The 13,671-nt window shown below is 39.0% G+C and overlaps 2 protein-coding genes across 2 annotated transcripts; one reads left to right on the forward strand and one right to left on the reverse strand.

The window, feature by feature from the left end:
- Positions 1-2,971: 2,971 nt before the first annotated feature.
- Positions 2,972-4,898, reverse strand: LOC144628137 (galanin receptor type 1-like). Its single transcript, XM_078486196.1, has one exon. The coding sequence runs from the start codon at positions 4,564-4,566 to the stop codon at positions 3,115-3,117; it is 1,452 nt and encodes a 483-aa protein (XP_078342322.1). The 5' UTR covers positions 4,567-4,898; the 3' UTR covers positions 2,972-3,114.
- Positions 4,899-11,437: 6,539 nt separating this feature from the next.
- LOC144628798 (galanin receptor type 1-like) lies at positions 11,438-12,974 on the forward strand. The gene has a single exon (XM_078486911.1). It carries the CDS (start codon positions 11,670-11,672, stop codon positions 12,948-12,950), a length of 1,281 nt encoding a protein of 426 aa, XP_078343037.1. The 5' UTR covers positions 11,438-11,669; the 3' UTR covers positions 12,951-12,974.
- The last annotated feature ends 697 nt before the right edge of the window (positions 12,975-13,671 follow it).

The following is a 13,671-nucleotide window of genomic DNA, read 5'->3' on the forward strand; positions in this document are numbered from 1 at the left end:
AACTCTACAAAAACAACACCAGTTGAGAGAGTAAAAGCAAATACCACTCTATTACTTTAACATGCTTTCTCTAATTGTAATACCATCATCAAATCTTAATTTTTGTTTTGTAAATAGCTTTAAGTTCCTTTATAAGTTTGATGTCATGATGTACATAACTGTTACTTCGTAATAAGTAAAAACGAACACATCAGCTTGTTAGCTGCTTTTATCGCCGTGTATAAATAAATGCTGTTAAATTACTGATTGATTGTGTTGAATTTGTTTAATTTTGTTGTGGTTGGATATTTTTCAGTGGCGCCCTTAAACACAAATAAAAGTAAAAATGCCAAGAAACAAGTTTTAAGAAATAATGTTAAAAATAAGGCAAAAGGGGAAAACGGTATAAAGATCCATATCGTAGTATTGTTTTTCAGTTTTGCTATGTTGTGGACAGCTTGCATTTATTTTCTATATAAAAACAGTTACTTTAAAACTAAGCGGTCGTAAAAATCTCATCCTCGAGGGGGAAAAGATGAAAGCGAGGCAGAAAAATATTACCGCGTCAAACCAAGACATCTTTCACGTTTTTCGCTTTTCGCAGGACCAGCTGTGCATAAGGCAGTTTGACCTCTGTTAAAAAAAAAGAAAACGCAAAATGAAGTTGTTTTTTTCATAGTACGCATGGAAACCATACTGTTAACATGAACACCTGAAACACACTATCTGAACTGAGTCCATGATGATTGCGCTTTGTTTTATTTGTTTTATTTATAGCTTCCGTCGTTTTAAAAAAAAGCACGGAAAAATTAAACTAAAACCAGGATTTTAAAATTTTGCCGTCAGTTAATCCCAGGCAACACAGCTCGGAGAAGAGACATAATTTTATTCAGGCGCCGGCCAAAAATCTGAAACATCTTTCTACACTGAATCTCTCATAGTCAGAACTCGTTATTAGCCATTACATCTGCCTTGTTCCATTCTGTTAAAAAAAAATTTAATTGAAAAAATGTTTAATGGGAGAATGTTGACTGAATGTGTCGAGTGACAAGTCAAAAGTACGAAATATGAGGAACTGATTGATATTGCAGAAGGAATCACAAATCCGATTGGTGGTCTATCTGGTGCACGAGAGAAAACCAATTTAAACTTCAACTTGATAGAGTCTTTTGCTTCACTAAATCGACTTGAACTAGAAAAGGGGCCAAACAAAACCCCGACACTATTCCCGTCGGCCTGAGTTCACGATACACATGTCGTGCAAAAAGCTGGACACGGCAAGCTTCCCCCATCCCCTTTTGGGGGGAAGAGGCGGGGGCTACTCAAGAACTTGGAGGTTCATACCCTTACCATTTTATATACCATGAAAGGACATGAAATGGTTCCCCTTGCAAATACATGCAGTAGGGATAGATACTGTACCTCTTTTCTAAACTTTTCACTAGAATAACCAACTTCGTTCTCAGGGTTCGACCATGAGCAATTTACTGTTTGATATCTTGTCAACGGAAATTTGGGATTTTTCCAATTCTGAGTTTTGGCACACTTAGGAATGAACTGAAAGGTTAAAGAAACACGGCGAACGGATATTTATCTGGTGTTTTTGCGCTTGCAACAACGTTTTTAAACGTATTGCTAAAAGTCTTAAGTTTGATTCAGTGATCATGATGTGTGTTTCATCTACAGTCTTGGACCACACATCTTTAAAAAAATTGCAAGTTTTTCAAGTTTGTCGACCGTAATCCGTTTCAATCTTCGGTCAGTCGAAAACATCATTTTTATTGTTGTACTTTTATTACTCCTTTGTTGTTTCTCTATGTTAGACAACTATTATTTTGAGGTTTCCTTCAATTTGAAAGTAATCAGAAAAATGACTTAAAATATCGTGACATTGCTCCTTTAATTTAATTTCTCAACAAGGATTAACTCCTTAATCTGTCTTTTAGCCCTTCCTCGCCATTTTTCACCAAATTCTTAGAAACGGCATTAAATGACAATCAGCAAGGAAATCTAATCGAATAGTTTAAGCTTGCCGGAATTGAAAGGGTTAACAAGGGCAACCTAATAGCTAATGCTGCCAGTTTCTTCACCAACATCACGGCAAAAGGTATACAAGTTGAGATTCTAAGCCGCGTTCGCTATTTTAGATGACATTGCTGATATCTCATGTGTTTTTTAATTCCGTTTCCACTTTCGTGTATACATGTATCTACGATATTGTTAACGTTTTTGTTGTCTTTTAAACATGCCCTGAGGGCCCACCCACGCAGGGCATGCGCATGCTCTCGTAAAAAGACAGAACACCAAATTAAACAACAACGATCTATATACGTGATAGTGTAAACGGAATCGTATATGATTTGCCAGAAACGTTATAACGAAAAGAGAGGAAAATTAGTTTATGCTACGGCCAAGATTACTCTCTGTGCGTTATGCCAAGACTCGTCTATGGAAAGCACTTCTTTAGGTACTTCGGTCGGTCAATACTCATGCATGGTCAGACCAAGACCAGATAACTTTGTACAATGTATCAAGAGAAAAGACCGTAAAATGGCGTTTGAAGAAAACTGTGTTAAAATTGTTTTGTATCAAGCAATGTTCTACTAGATTTTTCATATACATACACATGTCAAATTGTCTCTGTAGCAAGAACCTTAAGTATTTTTCTTTCACCCGAGGTATTATATGATTATTAGAAATTTGACAACAGTATTTTACATGTTGTGTTAATAGGGTTTTCTGGAGTAGGGACACTTTTGGACTTTGGCGGGGAACGCTCTAAAAACACGGGAGAATTGCGCTCTGAAGAGTAAAACCTGGCTTATACTAGAACAGAAATTCGCCGCAATCTCTGGTACCTGGATTTTCTATTTCTGTGGATTATCTATACGTACACCACCACGGAAGGCACCGATCTTGGTTTTAACTGAAGTTTATTTCTTCAAAGTTGTAACCGTCAATGTAGTGGAAAAAACCTTACAATGTTGCTTGCTTATATGTGATTGTGAAGGCTTATGCTTTATTCATCTTAGGGCATGGCAAATAATGCCACTTACAGAATACAATCATAACAATAATTGCCTAAGTACAGAAAATGGAATTAAATTAATACACGGTATATGCCAGCTAACAGATTCAACATCTGCTTTCAGGAATGTCATCCAAATGTCTCAGAGCATATTCAGGAATGGAAAACACATGATCCTTCCCTTCCATTTTGCTCTTCTTCAGAGGGCACAACTGGCTTGACAGAACATCGTTTTTAGCAGCTGTACCGTTTTCACTAGGCTTGATGGGATTTTGAACTGCCGTATTTTGCTGAAGATGCCTTTTAAATACCACTGAACTATTTTTAATCGTCCCCGCGAGGAAACTTGGAGAGAGAATTTGCTCGCCCGCAGTGTCGGAGTTCTCTTTGTAATGAATCTCACTCTCGTTTTTTGTGCCAGCTGGCAAGCAGTGATTTAGCAAATCTTTGCCGGAACCCTTACTCCGGCCTGCTTTGTCCGCTCCATTTACAGCTCTGTTTGCTGCGTAATTATAACCTGAAGTGTGTATACCTGGGTTGCCTCCCGCCGAGGTAGTGTTTTTAAGTTTGGTTTTACCAGAGCGAAACTCTCGGCTATAGAAGCCATAAATAATAGGATTAAGAACACTGTTTGAATAGGTAAACAATCTACAAACCGCTGATATGATAGCGAAATATTCATTTTCACCACCATTGCCAAAATCCACCCAAAGCCATAGTACTTGATTGGGAAACATACTCAGTGCAAACACCATGACTATCACAACAAACATTTTAGTCACATGAACATTCTGCACCTTTTTCCGCGCAGAGATTTTGAATTGCAGACTTGCTTGTGATGCATTGGAGCGCGTGCTCCCTTGTCTAAGATCTCTGCTTTGGCCAAAAAGAGTTTTTAGCGCTAGGCTGTGCAGTGATACCATAATCGTCAGGGGTATTCCGTATTGTATCAGAAAGAGAACTAAAGTGTAGGCTTTTCTGTAGCTGGAGATGGGTGACGGCCAGTGTTCATCACAGTCGTCTTCGTTTAGATTCAGGACAATGGCGTACGGTATCATAAATAAACACGACGTGAAGTGGATTGCGAAAATGCAGTGTTTGATGTGTGTTTTGGTTACCCTGCGAGCCTTAAAAGGATGAACCACCGCGCGGTATCTGTCATAACAAATCATGGCTAAAGTAAACGACGATGAAGTAGAGAACATTGTCTGAAGAGGCCAAAGTAGTTTACACAAAACAACCCCAAGTGTCCACCTGAAGTCGTGCTCTTCAAATACCCAATCGAAAGGAATGCTTATAGTGGGTGTAATTGCGTCGCAGATGGCCAAGTTTAGAACCAGAAGGACATAAGATGTTTTACGAATTCTTCGCCGAGACTGGAAGATAACGTAAACAACTGCCGCGTTGCCAAGAATACTTAACGTCAAGATGACTCCATAGAGGACGTATTTAGGGATTTGAAACTGAGCGGTGATAGCTGCTCCAACAGAAATGGTCGTTGGTGGTGCGCCGCTTGTTGACGTCCAGTTGAACCTTGGAAAAGTTTCGTTTCTTTGCATGGTCGTCAAGGATGTTTAGCATTTGCTGTTCCTTCACGAGATAATCATCAGTTTACGGAGCCGCGGAGGGGAAATGGTCCAACTTTCAGTCTCACCTGACGCGGGGAGCACCTTTTTTTAAATCGCACTTGTTTCGACGGTACTAGATTATGTCAGGCTGTTGGCAAATAGGAATTCATAATCCTGTGGTACCAAAACTCATCCGTTAGAACTGAGTGATTAGAATGGAAAACAGGTCATGGTATTTATGTCTTTGCGTGTGCAAAAGCAAATTCAATACATTCTGTTTGTGATGGCAGGTCATGCCCCAAAGATCATATCTATATGGCGAGAGAATGACAAAATAAATTCACATCCTTAAGGTTTCAAGTATCGGTAAAATTACCTCAAGATGTTTTTGTGGCCCTCTTCATTTCTTTATACAACGCCTTTAAAATTACGTGATTTAGAAAAACAGAATATGAAAACCTGTTGATTGTAAAATGTTATTTTTAAACCGTGCTTATTGGTGTCTAGAGTTGCTCTATTTTGATTCAAGAAAGAGATACTCGTGAGTAAATTTGTAACGAATGGCCTAGAATGAGTGTGATGGGATATCGTCGAAATGGCACTAAACAGCAAGTTATATTTAAGGCATCGTTTATCTCTGGTACGGATAGTGTACACCAGTCAGAATAGCAATGTTTGCAGCACGGGTTCGGCTCGCCTTGTCGTAAATGGGCGTGTCGTGTAGGAAACGATTGTCCCGTCGTGTGTGTCACCTTTAACCGCTTGAGGCTTTTAGGACACGTTATCATCAATTCACAGTTGGTGACATCAATAATTCTAGATATTTCCCTTACGCAGCTATTAAATTCAGAACAGACCCAACGAGAGATGTTTTTCATGGTTTGGACATTCTAATACAGATGAGTCAAGAAATTGATCACTGAAAAAATAACAATTACTTAAATATCTATTAGTAAAAGGAAGTCTTTAAAGAACGGATCATAAACAATGTAAACTTCATCGAAAAAATTACCGATCTAAATTCAGTTGAAAAATAAACAGCACCACACGAATGAGCGGTCAGCAGATTTCATTCGAATAGTCATACACTGGGATTTCATGCACAGAAATGCATAGAAACTGTAACTTCAACAGCATAATATTAAGAGACAGTACCACATAAAACACTTTTCAGTAGCTTTCATTTTAATCACAAACTAGGGTATCATCCACAGACTTAAAACCAGTTAAAACTAGGTAGACTAAAATATCTGAAATATAAACAGTGTCGCAAAAGTTGCTGTTTTTGAAAGTATATGTACCGGCATGTACCGGTGTTAACCTTTTCGCTGCTTTTCGCTGCCCCAACGTTCGTTTTTTGTGGATGAAAACCTAGATTATGAATACTTTCATTAGTGCTGTTTAGTTACAAGGTGATTTAATCGGCAGTTATGTTGCGTAAACTGATATTTTGGGAAAAAAGTACCGTTCCTTCAGAAATAATCCTTTAATTGCTGGTTGTTACAACCACTTGAATTGATTTTAGGCTAATGCCAACACACGCTTCAAAAACATCAAATTTCATAATTCAATAACGTACCTGTTTTATCGGCACTATTTTGCGTTACGTTCTAGTTTGAGAACATAACACCTATTTCCTGAAATTTCCTTTTTCTGCTGGTGGAAAGGTAGAATCGCCTCGTACAACAAAACAGACTCTACCATACGAAAGAACTGCTCCAACACTTCCATCTAAATAGTCACAAGTGAGGGTACGGTTTAAAAAAAAATAGTTAAAAACGCGCCATCTAATTGACTCCCATTTGATACTGGGAGTGAAATTGTAAATACTGACATACGTGACCAAAATTAAAAAAAAAAAAATCAGCAAATTTAAACATATTTGATCTGACTACCTGTACTTTGTATTTCATATCTGTTTTATAATGTCATGTTTAGTTTTTAATGACAGGCTACTAAAGAGGTATTTTTACATCCAACTTTTTTTTCAGATGCAGAAACTCTGTTCCAGATACAGCCCAAACAATTTGTGGAAAAGCCCTCCGTTGCCGAGTATAGGCTAGCAGAAAAGCTTCCTGAATTGCGGTAATTCGGTAGAAAGTTATTATCTATGATAATGGATAGGGGGAAAGAAAACATCTTATCGGTAAATTTGTTTACAAGCGAACTTGGCGGCGAATCTAAGTGAAGAAGGACACTGCCTGGCTTTTTCCGGAGCGGCTCTAGTTTGTTTGAAAAAAATAATAAATCTTTCTATATTCGGTCCCATATTTGATGTATTCATTCGGGCACGCAACTCGACTTACGTGAGTGTGGGTTTACTTATAAAAACATTTTCTCACATAATTTCCCCATTCAAACAAGAACGTCATTCTGGCTTGATGTGTTTTATTTTAAAACCTTCAAAGCAGTTATTATCTAGTAACCACGCGCTCGCGCTTCGCGCTCGCTTCGTTTGCTTTTTTGCGTTGAAAAATCGAGAGGCTGTGGACAGTCTACTAGCGATAGAACGTTCGTGCTGGATTTGGATAACTAAAAAATTACCCGCTGTTCGAGTAGTCCCGCGTGGGATCCGGGCAAAGTAAGAGGGCGATGCTTGCCGCCAATGGAGGGGGTTTGATGACCTTTTAGAATAGTCTCACGTTCTTGCTTGCTTAATCAACGGCCACAAAATTACTTGTATTTTTTTGCGAACCACTTTAGCTTCAATTAATTTATTTTATCTTACAACGATGTGGAATTGTTTGATAACACTGATTATATCAGAACTTTGTCAGTCTGAGTACAGACGGAGTCTTCTGCGCTATAGCAGCCGCCAAATTCGAATTTTGAACAGAGATTTTACATGCAAGCCGGGGTGAAGCAGGTAGCCTCCCACACAGACGTAACGCGAATCGCGTGACGTGTCACTAAGAACGTCTGCGTAGGAGGCTATGAAGCAGGTGTATTTTGTTAAAATCGGAACTGAAGGTGGCTGCTCTGTACATGCTTTCAGCAGGAAACCCGAGATTTGGCAGCCTCTCTGCGCAGCTGTCGATTTATACAAGGTATCTATCTTGAACATCGTGGGTTGCACGTCTTGATTTGAAGTGTCGGATCTGATCAAAGATCTTGGACTGGGTCAGTACAATAAAACTGGACCACCATCTTGTACACCAATTGAGGAGACTAACACGAAGAGAAACCGTAAAGAAGAATCCTTAGGTCGCTCGAGGTTTTGCCTCTGGTTATGCGTGAGCATCAAAGCAGCTTTTTTTCTTTTTTCTTTTTTTCAAAAGTTTCGGTGAGAAATGCCACGTCTTAGCTTTAACCGAAGAGTTTAAAGAGAAACATTGGGCAACCGTGGCGAGTTGCAAGAACCGGAATTCGAGTTATCGGGGTAAATTTGACCCAAATTTTGATCAAGGGAAATGAAATTTAGTTCGAGTTAGCGGGGTTTTCGAGTTATCCGAGTTCGAGTTACTGGGGTTCTACTGAAACTGAATTTACTAGCCACTGTTGGCTTCTCAAAGATCGTAGCTGGCCTTTTTTTGTACCCAAGCCAAAATGACATTTTTTCTCTCCGAAAACAACACTACAGGCATAACCTCCCCTTGTCAAGAAAGTATGAACGAAATCTCCAATTTCTGCTGGGTGTGAGGTTTTGCTCTAACGTAACCGTTTCAACTTATAATCTATCTTTAGAGGGGGCGCTTTTGCACTGCATTTTTCATTGTAATTGGGAAGAATGAAGCACAATCTCGGCCGAGATTACCGCCGTGTTCCATGGTCTTCTCTTATAAGTGCTTTTGCTTTTGCGGCACATATACGTATTAGTAAATTGGTTTCTTGTGTGCAACGTACTAGTCTACTTCGCAGCCTTTGCTTGGGCTACGAAGGAGAATATCAACGTAACGGACGTTTCCCGGGATTTGTTTTGAGACAAAGGGCTATAAACAACACTTCACCTCAGTTTCTTGATGAACGTAATACAAGAAAGAAAGACATCTAAGAAACTCGAGAGTTTGCCTGCCATATCTCTGCTAACCATGATAACAGAATGATGGAAAATACATGTGGCCCGTCTTCATAATTCAGGAAATCCTTCTGAATTTAATTAATTGTCATATAGTTTTACCGCACGACCACAACGTCCGTTCAGTGGAGTGAAGTTAATAACCCTGCATCCCTGCCTAAAGATAAATGTCAGAGAAAAGTTATAATCTATAGATTACAAACGAGATAGTTTCAAAAAGCAGTCACTTTATCTTATCTTGCTGATAATCTGAAGAACCAAACTGGCAAAAGTTCATGCAGTAATTTAATGGTTATGTCAAACTTTCAATACTACCGATATACATCCTGAAGCCAATTAAAGCGACTATGCCACGGATTTTAACAGATTTTTGAACAACTAAAATTTATATTTGCGTCGTAAGAAACCTAAAAACAATGGTCCATTAACAATTGCTATTTTAGAGCACTAAAAGCGCGTTTGGCTTCGGATGGCTCGAATTGAAATGGATTGCTATCTGAAAAAGTTTGCCATCGTTTTCAAGTTGTCTCCGCGCGCCTAAAAATAGCTGAAATTTGCTCCTATCCCCAAATATACTGACAACAATAATAAACCACTGAATGCAATGGTCACACGACACATCTCCACGGCCCGACCAAGACCTGTACGCATGCGCACAGCCTATTACCCGTGGAGTGGCAGCCATGGACAGCTGTTTCGTCCTTGTAAGGACTCATCAGCATGGCATAGCCAGGAAGGGTCTCACATAAGATCATAGACCCCGCTGTGACCATTGCATTCAGTGGTTTATTATACTGACAACGCTATAACTTCAGTTAATTGTTCAACGATAATGTTTTGAAAGGGTAAATTTAATGACCACATATTATAGAACAATTTAGACCAAAACTCTGCGAAATCCCCAAGACATAGTCCCTTTAATTAGTGTTAATGTTACCAACGTATACTGTCGTTAGAAATACACTTACAATGCAAAACAGTTGCACATTCAAGAACTTATTTATAATCATGTTTATCGCATATCAGTTTTCTGGATCGGTCATTCGTTCCCGATGTATAAAGTTTTTGAGGGAGGGGAGGCTAAGGGGATTAAAGACAACGTCATTATTAAGTGACAGTTTCTCTTAAAGTGGTCCATTGCATTTCGGGTTCGAAAAAAAGTTTTCCCTCAAACTTTGCCCAGTGAACTATCTTGGGTTGTAAGTGAATGCAACGACTTTAGTTTGGAAATACGTCAAAATATAATTTTTAACGCTCTCAACAGTGAAGGCTGCAAAAGGCCTAATTTTGAGCTTGGCCAGAACGAGAAATCGCTGTCGCTGTGGCAAATGAAGGATTCAGTTGGAATTTAGAATGGTCTGGTCTGGACTCGTGAAATAAAGGCCGGCGAAAACACCATACTTTTGCATGTTTACAAAAAGCGATCTAACGGTTGCTGATATTTAAAATTTATTTGTGAAAACATTCGCAAAAAAACGAAACTGGATGAATATGATAAATTTGACTAATGATCAAAAAAGAAAGCTGGTCAATTTGAAGCTCGGTAGTGAAATGAGTCCCATGAATTGTCACGAGCGTAGGACAAAGAAAAAGAAAAACTCCGAGTGCCCCGAAGGGGAAACTAACCCAAGACCTCCCAAACACCGGGCGAGCGCTCTATACGTCGGGGACTCATATTTTTTCTTTGTCCCACGCTCGTGACATGATGAAAATTACATCTTTCTCAAATTTGACTAATACTTTTGGGGTCCAATCTGCTCTGTCGAAATATGATTACTATTCCTGCTGTATTCTACAAAGCGCAATTTGCATACCGGCATTGTTCTAACCCCCGTAACCACTAAATTGGGACTTCTAACCTACTTATAAACAAGGCCATACGACTGACCTTTCACAATGCCTCGATGGCCTCTTTCGGTATGTAAGTCATTTTGCCAATGCGCAATATGTTGTCTAAGAAACCTACCGATTAGAAATGAACATTTTCATTAAAAAATGCCCCCTAAGAGAAGACTCGTAAACACTGCTTCTGTAACGTTTAGGTCGAGAGCAAAAAAAAAAAAAAAAAAAAATAGGTGAACGAATGATCTTGTATGCGATAGTCCAGTAATGGTAGTCCAGTAATCCATTCCAGGGTCAATAATTCATTACACGGAAGAGTCTTGAATCCCAAGCAGACCAAGCAGGGCTTAGAATGAACTATCCACTATCATTTGCAAAACATATAGAAAAAACAAACAGCACAGCAGGAAAGTGCTGTTCAATAGCTTTCTTCTGAATAAACTCACCATGAACTCCACAAAAAGAACTAACTTTCCCACTCCCTCATAGATTACCTATCGATCGAGGAGCGAAAATGTAAGCGGCGGAAAAATACCCCGGGTCCAATTTTTAGCGAATGCCGTTTAGGTTCTCGATGATTTATGAGGCAAAGTTAGACCGCTCGTAACCTAGCTACTCACAGCTCAAACAGTTAGAAATACATTAATTGACCGAAGTTTGGAAAGGGTTAATCTGTGAACGATGTTTTAAGCTTGCCCCCCATGTGCTTGCAGCAAAGGTCACGAATGGTTTGCTCTCTTCTTAAACAGTTATAATCTGATGTCAAAATACATTTCGTCTAGGCGAAAATGAGGCTTCTAAATACACGTCAGCGTTTTGCACTCGAAGTAAACTCTAAAACAACGGAGGCAATAGCTTTTCAATCTAATAATTCAAGGTATTGTTTTCTCGTTATTGTTTTGTATATGGACCCCGATTGTTTTTACAATGGAACCATATGGTTTTAATTTCCTAAAATGAGTTGTGTGTTCTTTAAATATGCACGCTATCCTTGTTGCAGTATCATAAGTGAAGGATTTAGATCGTTGATCGATAAGCTCGGCATGCCATTTCCCAAACACTGTTTTTTTAACGTATCTGTGCTTTTGCATATGTAAACTGATGTTGCAACGACCTTGAAGTTACTCCTCGGGTTATCTGACAAATCTTCTAAGAACAACATCTACGAGTCAGCGATAGCAAATAAGGCGGAACGACCCATTTATAAACTCATCGTAGTTAACAGCCGAGTTCAAAAATGACTTCAAACAACAGTACGATCCAAGGGGGTGCTGACCATTTCGTTGAAGCCGCGGAGTTCAGAATAGACAAGATAACTTTGTACGTTCTTATCTTTACTTTAAGCTGCATTGGAAACAGTTTAGTCGCTATTGTTATCATTGGAGCGAGAGGGATGCGGACAACTCCAAATTTACTTATCTTGAACCTTGCTTTGTGTGACCTTGTTACGCCAGTTCTGAGCATTCCGTTTGATTTGGCTCAAGAAGAACTGCACAACATGTGGCCGTTTGGAAAAGCGAGGTGCAAAGTTTTATGGCCATTCCAGACGATGTTTTCAACCTCTTCGTCTTTAACACTAGCTGCCATCAGTTTGGACCGATTCAGAGCGCTTGTAAAACCGCTAGTGGAGCGTGTCTCCACTACAAGAATTCTCATGTCCTTGTTGGCAATTCATGTTTTTTCCATCTGCCTGTGCATTCCCTACTTCATCGCTTTGGAATACAATGACTCTGAGAAGTCTTGCGATGAACGCTGGTCAAGTATGGGTTACAGACAAACGTATACAATTGCACTCTTTCTATTTCAATTCGCTCTTCCATTGACAACGATGTCCGTAGCATATCTGCTCATCTATCGCAGCTTGCGTTCAAATATACTAAAGCTTTTTTCCACGAATTCAATTAAACAAAGAACTCGCGCTATTAGCAAAACGTCGAATTTGAGCAAGGACAGCGGTGAACTCAAACTAAGAAGAGAACAGAACATTCACTTGGCAAAAATGTTTGTCATTGTTGTTGTGGTATTTGCGATAAGTATGTCTCCAAATCAAATTTTCTGGCTTTGGATGGACTTTGGACATGGCGAGGACAACAAATTTCATCATTACATTTCTGTAGTGTGTCGTCTTTTCACTTACGCAAACAGTGTTTTAAATCCGTTTATTTATGCCTTAAAAAGCAAAGAATTCAGATCTGGTTTTGCAAGGATTGGTCGCCAAAGTATGCAACCCTTGAGAAAGATAAGCAACGAGACAAGACGATTTGTGCGTAAAATTAGTGGAAATCCGGCACAGTCTGGCCAACAACCCATCACAGATCACCCAGGTCTGTTCTCACCAAATTCAAATGGTTCTACTGGAAGAGAAAGACACGAACTTGATATTATCAATTGTTTTAATGGAGTCGAAAGTCAAGATAATAAGTTGGAAAATGTGAATATTGATGTATCATTCCTGGAGACTCTTTTAAGACCCGGTTCAAACAAGCTATTCGAAGAACTTCGCGAAAGCGATTGTTAAATAGCGACATCATTACCATTTATGGATTGCAAGGATCTTAAATTTTTCAAGTTTGTTCGTTTGTGTTCTGTCAAATTCTTTACCATCCTCCCCATTTGAGATTTTATTTATACCACTGGTGTTTTTCTACATATTTTAATCATGTTTTATGTCACTTGACGTTTCTAGTGATCTAACAATTTTTTTCATCGCAAGAAAATTACTTAATATACCGTGACAAATCTTCTTTGGCTTATAATCTTTCTTTCGTCAGGGATTAACTTGTGAAAAGACCATATATAATTATAGTAATACCGTATTTAACGACGATTACAAATTGATTGATAAATAAATTGTGCTTTGATCGCCTTCCTCATCCATGCTATTACACGTTTGTTTAGAAGTTAAACAATAATTTGTCTCCGGCGACGGCAGTGGCGAGTTTATACAGCATAGAAAGTGTGCGAATAAGTGTCAGACGTGTGGCTAGTGAGCGTTAGCTGATAAATCGGATCTTGACCTCGACATCTTTTAATATTGCCAACTGACAGCATGCCAAAATATTAACTAGACACAGACAAATGTTGAAAGCCTGATGGCATTAGAGCGGTTCTCCCTAAAGTGTCGAAAGTAATTCCTATTTGTTTTGCTTTGACTACGCTTAGTGCTTGGCTTAAAGAACTGGCGCCACTTTTTCATACAGACAGAAGTAAAACCAAAACCAATCGTAACTCACTTTTCC

Source organism: Oculina patagonica, chromosome 10, assembly GCF_052425735.1.
Source record: "Oculina patagonica isolate OP01 chromosome 10, crgOcupat, whole genome shotgun sequence".
Taxonomy (NCBI): Eukaryota; Metazoa; Cnidaria; class Anthozoa; order Scleractinia; family Oculinidae; genus Oculina; species Oculina patagonica.